General features: G+C 44.4%; 1 protein-coding gene across 1 annotated transcript; it reads left to right on the top strand.

Moving 5' to 3' along the window:
- The first annotated feature begins 1,701 nt into the window (after positions 1 to 1,701).
- On the top strand, positions 1,702 to 6,665 carry LOC123191853 (ent-kaur-16-ene synthase, chloroplastic-like). The gene is made up of 14 exons (XM_044604428.1): positions 1,702 to 1,720; positions 2,766 to 2,815; positions 2,900 to 3,179; positions 3,283 to 3,463; positions 3,778 to 3,995; positions 4,079 to 4,199; positions 4,272 to 4,369; positions 4,464 to 4,678; positions 4,772 to 4,884; positions 4,972 to 5,067; positions 5,144 to 5,359; positions 5,477 to 5,618; positions 5,690 to 5,935; positions 6,330 to 6,665. The coding sequence occupies exons 1-14, from the start codon at positions 1,702 to 1,704 to the stop codon at positions 6,663 to 6,665; spliced, it is 2,331 nt and encodes a 776-aa protein (XP_044460363.1).
- The last annotated feature ends 8,633 nt before the right edge of the window (positions 6,666 to 15,298 follow it).

Here is a 15,298-nt window from a genome sequence, read left to right as displayed (position 1 = left end):
CAACTAAAGCCACAAACTCAATGGTTGTGTCGAGAGCCCACCACTCCACCAGCTTTGAATCTGGGTCAGGCTTCGAAGTGGCCTATATGCGGGCAACCACCAACAGATCTCCTTTGATGCATACCAGAAAATATTAGTTTAGCTAAGAGTTTTTTTAGGGGTAGTTTAGCTGAGAGTTCCTTTGGGCGAATTCTGATGAAAAGTGGCTGCACTTCTATCTAGACTCGAAAGATGGACAGGCCCGAAAATGTCCGCCACATCGGCCTAGACAAGCCAGCCCCACCCTAAAACCTTCCCAAATCAACCTTCTCCCCCCTTCGCCTCCACCCGGAGCAAGGCCCCCGGACACATCCACCTCCCGAAACAAGAGGCCAAGCAGGTTGCACATTTTCTCGAGACACATCGAAAACTTCAAGGTCAAGAAGTGCGTCAACAACTTCTCAATGATCTTGTGGAGCACTTCTGGAGACATCATGAAAACCAATAGATTCGTGGTATTATTCCATTGTTTATGTTTGAACTATGTACTCCGAATTTTATTTATGTCAAACTATTTATTTATATGTTCAACCTATAACTTTCGACTATTCAATTTTGATTGAAAATAAAAATAAAATAGGCTGGACATATGAGAAGGGAAGAAACGGGGGGCGTCCTTGGGCAACCAGTATTTTTTTTAAGCGCAAATGGGCTGAAATTTCGAAGTTTACCCTTGGGGATGCCCTAATTAACCATGGAGGCCCGTACGTACGTACGGATTGTACCTCTGGCCGATCTTCAACCGTTAAGAAACTACGGAGGGAACATAATTTGGAACAACTGCGTAGGTGCACTCCATGGAGGGGACATAATTTGGAGCAACTGCGTATGGTGCTGCTGCAGTGGCAAGCCGTACAGGGACAAGCGGTCAATATTGATGGAGCAAGGCGGCTGTGCGGCGCCAAGTGGATGATTTTGATGTGCTAACAAAATACTACTAGCGGGACAAGGAGGACTGATCCAACGATCAAGCGGCAAGAAACCGAAGGATGTTCTGAAGATCGATTCAATGTTGATAAGTTTCCGCGCGACAGATTCTACAGGCGCTCATCATTCTTTGGCCAATGCTGGATTGCTGGTAATCAGAGAGCTGGACGGATTTGGACGCATCGATCATGGCCGTGGATCCACCAACAGTTGCCACCAGTCTTCCCGAGTTCAGTTGGTGCTAAATAAATCGGCAAATTTAATACCAGTTGGCAGTTACTTCAAAAAAAAAACAGTTGGCTGTGTTGACCGCGGTACGCATGTACGGCCGTTGGAAAAACCGAAAGCGAATTTTACTTTGAAAATGCACAACCTGGCACCTGCTAGGATAGCAATATACATATATACAGTTTAAAAGAGATCTAGCTAACCTTACTCCTACACTGCACGCCATGTCCATTTAGACGCATCAACCTTTGCTCTTCCATTGGCCACGCCAACCGTACGTAGCTTCCCATGTCAAACTCGAAAGTAGCTGGGGTCTCGTCCGTGGTCCCGGCGTGTCGCCGTGGTTGGCTAGATGTGGCTTCGGCTGCGGCGCCGTTCTTGACGAGGCCTCGCTCGCACAATGACCGAAGAAACCAGCCTCTTGGTCTTGGTCTTGATCTGGGCCTCACCTCCGGCAGTCACCGTCTTCTTCCTCCCCTCTACTCGACTCGCGCCAGGGCTCGGACGATGGTTCCTTCATGTATCGGTAAGCGTGCGTCATATATTACTTTGTTTGTTTTCGTTTTCTCTCAAAATAACTATAAAAATGGGTAATAACAACACGGGTGCCATAGTGATAAATGTAAGATGAATATGTGGGTGACTGCGTGAATGTCATGAACTTATAACTATAATATGAACTCGGTAACAACATTCATGACATGGTTGTAACTCTAGGCAAAGAAGTTAAGAAAACTAGGTTATTGCTAAGATGGCAATAGTAACCTCTTGCTCACAAAAAAACTGGTAATAGTACCTCGACTTTACGGAAAAAGGCTTTCGCCCCGCTTTATAAATAAAGCAAACCGCCCAGAGCAAACATACACGGACTAGTTCAGCACACACACACCCAAGTCACACAACAAGAAGTATAAAGGTTCTGTTGAGGGCGCAACTCAACAAGCCCAAAAACAAAACAAAAGAAAAGGGGCCGTAGTCGGAGACGGAGAGCACACCAGGTGTCTAATCTGGCTCCGGGGGCGGCGGCGATAGACGGACGGCCATCGAGCGCAGGTCGGTGATGAAGGCGGAGATGGCGTCCCGGTCCTGAGGGCGGCTAAGCGGCCGCCAAAGCTGCAAGTAACCAGACAGTTTGAAGAGAGCGTCGGTGGCACGTCAAAGAGGGGTGCGCTGAATCACGAGCTTATTACGGATCGTCCACATGGTCCACGCGAGGGCCCCAATCTCAAGCCACCTAATGTGGCGAGATGGCGGGGGGGGGGGGGGGGGGGGGGGGGAGGTCAGGAGCTCAACGTAGAGGTCGGGGAAGTTGGTGTGGCACCAATCACCTCCCACTGTCTCCCGAAAGCAGCTCCACACGAATTGGTACCCATGCATTCACAAAATGCACAAATAACTCCATAAACCCTGTAAAAATAGGTATATAATGTGCTGACACTTGATTTCATGGCATTTTTAACTCATTTATTTTGTTTTAAATTGAATAATGTTCATATTTTACTAAGATTTTATGTAGTGAGTGATTTGTTAATTGATTTGTGACACATACATACCTCTTTTCTTAAAAATAGCAAATGGTGCGAGGACGTTTGTAGGAGAAAATGCAAGCCTGCAAAACATGGTATGTACATCAGTGTTGATTGTTCTTTCTATTGAATATTGGCATCTCGTGTCTGTCATGTGATCCTTTTCTCAACTAATTTAGGAACGGAAGGCAAGAATAAAGAAGCAACTCCTGGAACCCAAATTGTCGCCATCTTCATACGACACCGCTTGGGTGGCTATGGTGCCCTTACCAGGCTCGTCTCCGGAGGTTCCATGCTTCCCGCGGTGTATTGAATGGATACTACAAAACCAACAGACCAATGGAGCATGGGGTCTTGCTCACATGGACTCCTCAGTCAACAAGGCCACCCTCTCATCCACACTGGCTTGTGTGCTTGCACTTCAGAGATGGAATGTCGGGAGGGAACATATTAGGAGAGGTATAAAATTTGAGAACATATGAATTTACATGCTAATGTTGTTTTAATCTCTCACATTTTTAAGTTTACAAGGGTCTTGATGCGATGATAATGATATACTCAGGAATACATTTTATCGGCAAAAACGTCTCCGTTGTCATGGATGAACAGATTGCTGCTCCTATAGGCTTCAATATCATTTTTCCTGGTATGCTTAGCCTTGCCTTGGGGATGGGTTTGCAGTTTCCTGTTAGACAAACAACTGTTCATGGGATTCTGCATCTCCGGGAGTTGGAACTAGAAAGGTTTGTTAGTGAAAATTGTGGCACGAGTTCCCCATAAAATGATTATAGCATGAAATTTGTACTATTTCCTTTCCTGTCTGGTTCTAGGAATAGTCTTTTAAAAGTTAGATACTTAGTTTACATTCTTTTTCCTTACCTTTTTAGTTTGCATTGGTTTTTTCTTACCTTCTTTAGAAAAATAAAACTTCCTACAAGATATTTGCCTTTTGAAAGTATTTATGAGAGCCATAATTCCTTCCAAAAGAATTAGAGTATTGCACATGTACTACCATGCAATGGAATTTTCAAATATCCTTACATATGACTTAATTTAGACTTGCTGCGGATAAATCTTCTGGGGGAGAAGCATATATCGCTTATGTTGCTGAAGGACTAGGAAACCTATCGGACTGGAATGAAGTTATGAAGTTCCAGAGGAGGAATGGATCGTTGTTCAACTCTCCTTCCACAACTGCTGCTGCATTAATCCAAAATTATGATGACAAAGCCCTCCAGTATCTAAATTTTCTTGTCAGTAAGTTTGATGGTTCAGGTGAGTCTTTTTTTCCTTTCATGCTAAGAATTCACAAGGGCGTACACTATTTTTAAATGCCTAACAACACCAGAATCTTACAGTGCCAACAGTGTACCCAACAAATATATATTGCCAGCTTTCAATGGTGGATACTCTTGAAAAGGTCGGGATATCTCAGTATTTTTCAAGTGAGATAAAGAGCATCCTGGACATGACATACAGGTACTTGTGAGCTCATAAATAAAAAATTGGTATTTCTCTTTTGAAGTTTTGCAAACTATATCCACTTTGCAGTGGTTGGTTACAAAGAGATGAGGAAATCATCCTGGATGTATCCACATGTGCAATAGCGTTTCGTATCTTACGAATGAATGGATATGATATTTCATCAGGTACTTCCTTGTGCAGAAATTCCCCATCTTGTTAATGTTATCATAGTCTTTTTCTTAGTGTTGTATTTGATTCAGTAATTTCAATCTGATGTAGATGAGTTGTCTCATATCAATGAAGCCTCTACTTTCCATAATTCACTTCAAGGATATTTACGTGATACAAAATCCATAATGGAATTGTACAAGGCTTCAAGAGTTAGTGTATCAGAAAGTGAACTAATCCTCGATAATATAAGTTATTGGTCAGGGAACTTATTGAGGGAAAAGATATTTCATGATGACGTGCAAAGTAGTTCGATATTGGTAGAGGTGCTTCCATGAAATTTGAAACTCAGATAATGTATTGATTGAATATTGGCCAGGTTACAGTTTATGTTTACTTATATACCTTTATAATTTTAGGTGGAGTATGCTCTTAAATTTCCCTTCTATGCCACAATGGATCGTCTGGATCACAAGAGGAACATTGAAAACTTTGATTTGAGTGGTTCGCAGATGTTGAAGACAGAGCACTGGTAAGAGTTTTACTTCTTGAAAAGATTTGTGAGCTTTGAATCATATAAATATAGATGTTGGACATCAACTTCATTTTGGTGAATCAGGCCATGTTGTGTAAACCAAGATATTTTAGCTTTGGCTATTGGAGATTTCACCATCTCTCAATCTATTTACCAGAGTGAACTCCAGCTTCTTAAACGGTAATCTGACAAATAAGCTCTCTTGTCTTAGTAACTTCCCTTCTTGGAGAATTTCCAAATTTTTTTGTTGCAACAGTTGGGTGAAGGAGAACAAGCTAGACCAGCTACTGTTTGCACGACAGAGGACGACATATTGCTATCTCGCTGCTGCTGCTACCATGTTCCCTCCTGAATTGTCTGATGCTCGCATTTCATGGGCCAAAAATTCTATACTCGTAAATATTGTTGATGACTTCTTTGATGTTGCGGGGTCAAGAGAAGAATTAGAAAACCTTGTAGAACTAATCGAGAAGTATGATTTGTCAACTTGATTTATTTGTATGTTCTCTCTTAGCACCACTGATGGCATCTTCTCGATGCTGTCGTTTCTAACAAGTCATTTTGCGTAATTTGCTAATGTGTGTCTTAGGTGGGATGAGCACTACAAAGAAAAATTCTACTCTGAGCAAGTAAAAATATTGTTTTATGCCATTTACACTTCAACGAGCCAGCTTGGAATAATGGCTTCTGTTGTACAAAACCGTGACGTCAAAAAGCACCTAGTAGAAACAGTGAGTTTCCTGCGCGTCTGCCAGATTCTGAGTTTTTTTGTTCAACAATGAAACATTGTATTCCTTTGTAGTGGCTACAACTACTAAGGACTATGATGACCGAGGCAGATTGGCGGATGAGACAATATGTGCCAACAGTTAAAGAATACATGGAACTTGCAATTGTGTCATTCACAGTAGCTCCCATTCTGCTCCCAGCATTATATTTTGTTAGGCAAGCACTCTTGTCTTGTGTTGTAAATGATCAAGAGTACAACGAGTTGTTCAGACTAATGGGCACTTGTTGTCGCCTCCTCAATGACATCCAAGGCTTTGAGGTATTTCAACCCCTTCATGGCTTAAAATTTGTGTATTTCAAGGTTTAGTATAGCTATGTAAGCATATCATTTTTTACGTATATGGCTTCACATATCGCTACACGAAAATTCTTTGTACACGAATATTTGGTGAAACGACAGGCGCTAAAGTAATCCTCACAAAAATCTAAATTCATAGACATTGATGATATTATTAAGAGCATATACGTTGTGAAAATAAATCCCATGTTTGCTTTGGAAGTTTGATTCATTTACTATTGTTTATGCATCATGTGTATCCTATTATGCATACTTGATAAGAGAATAGTAACTACTCATATCTTTGTCAGTCCCTTTAGTCATTTAAGTCGTAACTGGGCTATTTTGACATATGTTTTATATACTATTGATACAGAGGGAGAGCGGCGAGGGAAAACTTGATAGTGTTTCGCTACGTGTTCTCCACAGTGATGGTTCTATGTCCATTGAAGCAGCTAAAGATTCAATAAAGAGGTCCATAGCCTCATATAGAAAAGATTTGCTAAGGTTGGTCCTTAAGCAAGATAGTGTTGTTCCTAGGGCATGCAGGGAGTTATTTTGGAACATGTGCAAGATATGTCACTTGTTCTACTCTCACACTGATGCATTTACGTCGCCAAGTGAGATGATAACCACAGTGAATGCAGTTCTCAATGAGCCACTCAAACTCCAAATTGGCAATCCATATTTTGCTGCACAATCAGAAAAATAAGGGTGTCATGTATTTTTACCATTTTCATATGGATCAGCCGACCAGGTACACTTTTCAAAAATAAAAGGGATGAGATGATGGTGCACTAGAAACATATACTAGTTGGGTTCTGGGTGCGCTGACCTGAACATTCGTCTTGGGTGAAGATAGTTATATTCTACAATAGTTCGTGTCTCTTCTGTAAAGGTTGTGCTACTCTCAGCATTTGTACTTGTTGGTACAATTTTCCTATCTTGGTCAACATCATTTCTGGTTGCATGTTTCGCAAAAAACTGGCAGGACCGGTCTCTATACAAATCTTGTTTGTAGTGTGATCAAATCAACTAACAATGGACAAGGCACTATAAAGAGGTACATAGTTTTCCTACAATGGACAAAATATTATGTGAGGCCAAAAAATAAAGGTACAAGAATGAAATAAGCTTCCAATGGCACAACCATCACAAGATGCAACCAAAAGAAATGCCTTCAAGATGAAAACACATTCAAGTAGATCTATTACAACCAACGTGGTTGTTTGTATTTCATTTATTCTAAGCTGATGGACGCTCTTCTTACAAGAGAAAACACTCAGTGAAATACTTACCGAATGGCGTATTTCTCTTGGCGCCAAGAATTTTTTACATGTCCAGGTCGATTAGAGGTTTGGCTTGCTTCCCCCACCCTCTCCTATGAAATGGATAACCCTTGTTGGCATAGAAGTAGGATTTTAAGGGCTTCTGTCGAAGCGGAATAGGAGGAAGTCATGCATTCTTTCAAGAATCTTTGCCCCTACCTTCTCTTCCTATCATATAAAAAGGCGGGACATTGTGCTGTGTTTACCATATGAAGGTTATAGATGAGTAGTGCCATCAATTTGAGGACAGTCTCCCCAAAGACATGTTATATATTCTAGAATTTACATAGAATGAAGATATAATAGTATATGTTAAGATACTTATTAGATGTAGCTCTATCTATCAAGATATTTAAGGCTCATAAATTTACATGAACTTGTGTACCTACAATTTTTCAAGCGTTACAAAATGATCCGCAGAGGCATGCAATTTCCCCCTTCTTTTTTTCTCAACTAGGGATTTTGGTTTAACTAAGATTTTAAGGGATAATGTATCCAAACAAACTGACATTACTTTCCTCGAAATATATGGCTTCAATTTACTAATAGGGCAATGGTACATCCGAATTAAATAATGAAAGGACTATGTTTAATATTTAGTGGTATTGTTATGTGATTAATTTTGCTAAACAACAACAAAGATCCTAAATTGAGAGATTGAGTTAGAAACATATATATTTAGTATAAATAGGTGATGGACATTTATACTTTGAAGCCTTAGAACTAGCCCTGATTAACAAACTATTCAAAAAAATATAATTGCATAAAAACAACTCTATCACACCCAAACTAGCATGTTACCACCTAATCTGAACACATTTAAAATGATACAAATTTAGATCATCTATTTTAACTCATGAACACCCATTCATGTAAATCTTCTTGCTTGCCATATCTGTGTGAACGAGTATGCATAATCATTGGATTCTTCATAAAGTTAATGAAAAGTAACCACCTAATATTATACCATATCTTTTTGGAGTAATCGTTATAGTTACTAAGCTCCCACGAAATCAAGCCCTCTCATAGCTCGGTAGTTTTTTTTTCCGTATTAGGCCTTGGTGTCAGCATCAGGTCGCAACGTGTGGCCTGCTTGTCAATGCATCGAACCGATGTTCTAGCATCGGTCAAAATCTCGATGGCGTGCGTCTCCTGCTTTCTCTAAGAGCAGAGCCGATTTGGGGTGTCGGTGTCAAAACCGGCGGATCTCTGGTAGGGGGTCCCGAACTGTGCGTCTAAGGCGGATGGTAACAAGAGGCAGGGGACACGATGTTTACCCAGGTTCGGGCCCTCTTGATGGAGGTAACACCCTACGTCCTGCTTGATTGATCTTGATGATATGAGTATTACAAGAGTTGATTTACCACGAGATCGTAGAGGCTAAACCCTAGAAGGTAGCCTATGGTATGATTGTATGTTGTCTTATCGACTAAACCATCCGGTTTATATAGACAACGGAGGGGGCTAGGGTTACACAGAGTGGGTTACAAGGGAGGAGATCTACATATCCGTATTGCCAAGCTTGCCTTCCACGCCAAGGAAAGTCCCATCCGGACACGGGACGAAGTCTTCAATCTTGTATCTTCATAGTCCAACAGTCCGACCAAAGGATATAGTCCGGCTGTCCGGAGACCCCCTAATCCAGGACTCCCTCAGTAGCCCCTGAACCAGGCTTCAATGACGATGAGTCCGCCGCGCAATCTTGTCTTCGACATTGCAAGGCGGGTTCCTCCTTCGAATACTCCATAGAAGATTTTGAACACAAGGATAGTGTCCGGCTCTGCAAAACAAGTTCCACATACCACCATAGAGAGAATAATATTTCCACAAATCTAATCTGCTAATGCGTTTAGCAACATGACATCATGTCATGGCCTGGTCTTTATTCGAACCGTTTTTCTCAACCAGCACTGCACATATCACGAGGCGGTTTTCCTGACACGTCTTGTCAAAGCAGAGATCATATCCCCCTTATTACGAGATTCTCATCAATATGGACGTGGGTAACCCAATCGTGCATGTTGGTATGACTCCTCAATTTTAGGCAAGTCCCAAACGGCCACGAGGAGGACGCTTGATATTCACCCTCTTTATAAGGAGGCCAAGGCATGTCCTTTTTTCTCTCTCGTGCTCAATCGAATCCTTCCCCCGCCTCGAGTTCCAACACCCAAGGCTCAGGTCAGACGCTTCGGACCTTCAACCATGTCCGGATCCAACCTTCAAGGTCGGTGGATGCGCTCCTCTGTCACAGAGGAAGACATCAAGAAGCTAAGAGAGGCCAGGTATTTGACCTCCGAAATCTCGCACAGGCTGCCTGCCCGAGGGCAGGTCATCCCCACTCCCGAACCCAACAAGAGTGTTGTGTTCATCTCTCACTTCCTCCGAGGGCTAGGCCTTGCTCTAGATCCCTTTGTTAGGGGGCTCATGTTCTATTATGGGCTGGATTTCCATGATCTGGCCCCGGATTCCCTCCTTCACATCTCGTCGTTCATCGTCGTGTGTGAGGTCTTCCTATGCATTACCCCACACTTCGGCCTGTGGCTCAAGACTTTCAATGTGAAGCCGAAGATGATCGAGGGGCGACACGCAGAGTGCGGAGGTGCCGTAATAAGAAAAGGCGTTGATGCTCCATGGCCATAGGGTTCCTTCCCAGAGGTGTCCAGTTTGTGGCAGCGGGAGTGGTTTTATATCATAGCTCCCCAGAGTGCCAAGTGGGTAGCCGCCCCTGCCTTTCGCTCGGGCCCCCCACCACAACTGACGTCATGGATCAACAAGGGGCTAAACTGGGGGCCAGTAAATGATGTGCCAATATTGCAGAGTCGCATCCAAGATCTCCTCGAGAGAGATGTCAGCCTGGTCTCGGTAATGCAAGTCATGCTAGTTCGTCGGGTCCCGCCTTGCAAACGTCGATCCCTCCGTATGTGGGAGTTCAACCCGGAAGGACCGCGAATTATTCAGCACTTCCTCGGCATGACGCTCGAAGAGATGTACAAATTGTTCTTCGGACCACGAATAAAGTGTCCGGACACCATTGAGGATGCGGGTCTGAGCTGTAATCGCCCAGATACCCAAGTAAGTAATCCCGTGACCGAACACACTGTCTTTTTATTTATCATAACATCATTCTGAAAAATCGCTCTCTGACCAGGACTGGGTAACAAAGGCGAAGATGATTAGGTGTTAGGCCCCCCCTTCCCGAAGGTTCAGCAAATCCAGTACTAGCCAGAATGCTCGAGCCGGCGCCTTGCCAGGCGCCCTCAGGGGAAGATAAAGGGGAGAATAAAGAGGCTGAAAGTGGGCCTCGCTCATTATTCATCCAAACCGGGGGAGTTAGCGCCTCCGCGAAGGAGGATAACTAGGGAGAAGAATCCGAAATTCCCTCTCCCCAGGGAAGGAGGAGGACCACCTCTGAAGACCCGGAAACAAAGGTTTCCAAACGGGGGAAGAAATCTTTACCAGAGGGTCCTGCCTCGGAGGGTACTCTTGCCGCACAGTGTCCGCAAGGGGATCAGCCCTCTACCGAGTTGTAAGTAAACAAAAAGTACTTAGTAGTAAAAATATCCTAAATTACTTCTGAAGATAATAACCGAAGCATATATCTTGCAGTTCGGATCGCATCCCTTCTCGACAGAGTTCGTCTTTGGGGGATCTTCTTCCGGAGATGATGGAGAGCGAAACACCTCCCCCTTCCACCCCGCCTCATGAGGCGGGCGACCCTAAAGTGTCGTCACGGAGGGTTTCTCCTGATTCGCCAAGGCCAGAGGGTAATCCTTTGGCCACCCAAAGTCCTCAGTATTCGTCTCCTAAAGAGAGCAACAGAAAGAGTCCGGCACCGTACAGTGTGTGGTCGGACGCACTGAAGGATCTTCTGGAGCAAGTGGCCATCTCAGAAGCGCATCGTACGCTAATGGGTACGGTGATTGAAAGGATTTCATCCGCCGAAAGCGGGTTACATGAAGCTTTTATGAGTCTGCTGAAAGGCTTTGAGGTACGTGAAATAGTGTATGTTTTTGACAGTACCACACACGTTAGGTGTGCCCTATGCAGATAGTAGCCCCTGAGACTCTGGTTGCCGTCGAGAACGGCGACAAACAAAGGATCATACTGCCAGGTAATAATCAGGCCGCCTTCATGTGCAGGTGGCTGAAGGTCCGGTGGCGAGCTGGACTGATGCCGACATCGTGTTTGTCAACAAGCGGCTCGACGAGACACAGGGTATGTGATTTCTCCGGTGATCAGCACATAGTAAGAGGAGCATGATGCCAATATCTTTAATATGTTGTGACTGTAGATGGAGCTGCCACCGTGGAGACCCTTCGGGCGAAACTTGCCCGAGCCAAGGAACAAGCCAGAAATAGCGATGCGGCCGCTCTAAAGGCGGTCGAAGAGCTGAGGGCCGAACAGGCCGCGCATTGCCAGAGCAAGGAAAGAATGGCCAAGATGGCCGTTGAGTTGAAAGATTCCACCGACCGTTACCAGCTTCTTAAAAAAGAAAGCCGAGCTAAGGAGACAGACCTGGAGAAGGCCATGGTAGCAGCCAAGGAAGCCCGCTCCAAAATCAGAGCGACGAAGGAGAAGCTGTGTCAAGCTGGAGATATCGTGGCTGGGAAGCCCTTTTTGTTGCGGACTAAGTTCGGAGATCCGAAGTATGCCCCTCTTGATCAACTATGGAGTTCTGCAGACGCATACATGGATTTGGCAGCAAGTGCTGCTGATGCGGCCGAGTACTTCAAGGATCAAAAAGATCGTGAAGTAGAAAAGCTGTTCTGGTCACAGGTCCATGCTCCAGTGCATCCGCTGCTATTGAATGAGCGAATGGCCGAGTGGGCCGAGCTCCATAGGTTGTCCGGACTTGCCATGATGTCTGTTGTGGATCATCTGTGGCCGGAAGGGCCAAGACCGAATAGTTACTTTAGTTTAGTGCAACAATTCCTTGGTGTTGTGCCGCACATCGACGCTATGAAGAGGTCGGCATGCATAGAGGGTGCGCGGATGGCACTTGCCCGTGTCAAGACATACTGGGCAGAGATGGAGGCCACCATCATTGTGACACAGGGTTCGGTCGTAGGCCGAGTAGCTGCCGAGCACTACTTTGAAGAAGTCCTTGAAGGCGCTCGTTCGATAGAGGCTCAGTGCTCGAAGAATATTATGTTCTAGTGACATGTATTCCCATTGTAAAAACAAAGTTTTATTGAATTATGAAGGTTGTGTTTATACTTTTGCCTGAAAGTATTATGATGCCTCTTGTGCGGCCGTTTATGTATATATGTATATAACCTGAAAGTTTGCAGTCGTCGGCTTCAGCCCCCACGCATATAATGCGGGGGTGTTCGCAAAAAACGCGTATTCACACTTGATCCAACGTCTTGGTCCATTAAGGAGGTGGTAGCGCAGCGAACGAGGCAATCGGACTATATTGCTTTAACACTTTCACTTAGCCATAGGAGTTTGATGGCGGGACTACTAGATAGCCCCTGATACCTCCACGCTCGTCCGAATACGGGGCGCGTACGTACGTGACCGGGAAACGTCCCTTCGTTAATGCGGAGGAATCTGAAGATTCCGCTAAGTCATCGAGTGGTTGACCAGTCTCGCGCTTTATCATGACAGTCAGTTTTCGGCTTTCTCTACTGAGGTGCTCATCCGGATGAACCAGGGCACAATCGCAGTAGTTCTCACAGTGCTACCTTAGCCGATATAGCGGAACGTAAGGTACCAAAACATGGGAGTCGGGCAAACCCAACATTTGACCAAAGACATGATTCGAAGCTGATGCATTAAGGCCAAACTCGCGACGCCGAACACTCCCTAAGGTATTCGGTCTTTATAACATATGCTGGGCTGAACAATGCCCTTAATAGTAAACCCCGAGTGTCCAGGTACGAGCAATATCCTGACGTGTCCACATGCCAATAACGTCAGCATCCTTCTCGTTTGTATTGAGTATCCGGAGGATGTGAACAACAAGAGACAGTAAAAAAGGTTTACGCAGGGTCTTAATCTGCAAAGAAACCTTTGAGCGGGTCCCTGCTACATGTCTGCGCATGTGTCTCTGTTGTTCCGTGTCCTGGACGGGTGTAGCACGATTGTTATTTGTAAAAGAGAAGAACTTAGGTGAAAGCTGCCATGCCAGAAAATTGGTTATTATCATAAGCCATTAAAATTCAAGATAAGTCAAGTTGAGCCGAACTAGCCCTGATTACACACGGGAAGCCCCTGGTACTGTCTATGAGGGTTTAACCATCAAACCGATCTCATGTATATGTAGTGATGCACCGGACTCGTCTAACCGTGTCCGTGGTCTTGACGACCTGTCATTTATTCTGGTTGGTGAGGCCGTCTAATGCTCGGCTGTTAAAGCCGTTGCACGTTCTTCCGTGTGTAGAGAACGCTCAATATTTCCATTAACTGTGATGGTGCCACGTGGACCGGGCATCTTAAGATTGAGAGAAGTGTAATGTGGTACTGCATTAAAACAAGCAAAAGTCGCTCTCCCGGGTAGTGCTTGATAGCCACTTCGGAATGGAACGATGTAGAAAGTTAACTTTTCGCTTCGGAAGTTGTCAGAAGAACCGAATACAACCTCTAGTAATAGAGAGCCCGTGCAGCGGGCCTCTAGGCCTGGTATTACTCCCTTAAAGGTAGTATTACTGCGGCTGATTTTTGTCGAGTCTATCCCCATTTTGCAAACTGTGTCCTGATATATCAGATTTAGACCACTACCGCCGTCCATAAGGACTCGTGTGAGATGGTATCCGTTTATTATTGGGTCTAACACCAAGGCAGCCAATCCTTCATGCCGGATGCTTGTCAGGTGATCCATGCGATCAAAAGTGATCGGGCAGGCCAACCAAGGGTTGAACTTAGGGGTGACGGGCTCTATGGCGCGTATGTCTCGGAGTGCATATTTGCTTCTCCTCTTCGTCACATGGATCATGTTTACTGTTTTAACCTCTGGTGGGAATTTTTTCTGTCCTCCAGTGCTTTGCTGGCGAGGTTCGTCCTCATCTTCGCTTGGTGTCTCCCCCCCCCCTTGTGTTCGGCGCTTAGCTTACCGGTGATAACCCACAAGTATAGGGGATCGCAACAGCTTTCGAGGGTAGAGTATTCAACCCAAATTTAATGATTCGACACAAGGGGAGGCAACGAATATTCTCAAGTATTAGCAGCTGAGTTGTCAATTCAACCACACCTGGAAACTTAGTATCTGCAGCAAAGTGTTTAGTAGCAAAGTACTATGATAGTGGTGGTAGCGGCAACAAAAGTAAAGACGGCAAAAGCAATGTTTTTGGTATTTTGTAGTGATTGTAACAATAGCAGCGGGAAAGTAAATAAGCGAGAACCGGTATATGGAAAACTTGTAGGCACCGGGTCAGTGATGGATAATTATGCCGGATGCGGTTCATCATGTAACAGTCATAACATAGGGTGACACAGAACTAGCTCCAATTCATCAATGTAATGTAGGCATGTATTCCGTATATAGTCATACGTGCTTATGGAAAAGAACTTGCATGACATCTTTTGTCCTACCCTCCCGTGGCAGCGGGGTCCTATTGGAAACTAAGGGATATTAAGGCCTTCTTTTAATAGAGAACCGGAACAAAGCATTAGCACATAGTGAATACATGAACTCCTCAAACTATGGTCATCACCGGGAGTGGTCCCGATTATTGTCACTTCGGGGTTGCCGGATCATAACACATAGTAGGTGACTATAGACTTGCAATATAGGATCAAGAACTCACATATATTCATGAAAACATAATAGGTTCAGATCTGAAATCATGGCACTCGGGCCCTAGTGACAAGCATTGAGCATAGCAAAGTCATAGCGACATCAATCTCAGAACATAGTGGATACTAGGGATCAAACCCTAACAAAACTAACTCGATTACATGATAAATATCATCCAACCCATCACCGTCCAGCAAGCCTACGATGGAATTACTCACGCACGGCGGTGAGCATCATGAAATTGGTGATGGAGGATGGTTGATGATGACGACGGCGACG

This window comes from Triticum aestivum, chromosome 2A (genome assembly GCF_018294505.1).
Source record: "Triticum aestivum cultivar Chinese Spring chromosome 2A, IWGSC CS RefSeq v2.1, whole genome shotgun sequence".
NCBI lineage: Eukaryota > Viridiplantae > Streptophyta > Magnoliopsida > Poales > Poaceae > Triticum > Triticum aestivum.
The sequence above is the reverse complement of the archived record's forward strand: the minus strand, read 5'-3'. Positions and strand labels throughout refer to the sequence as shown.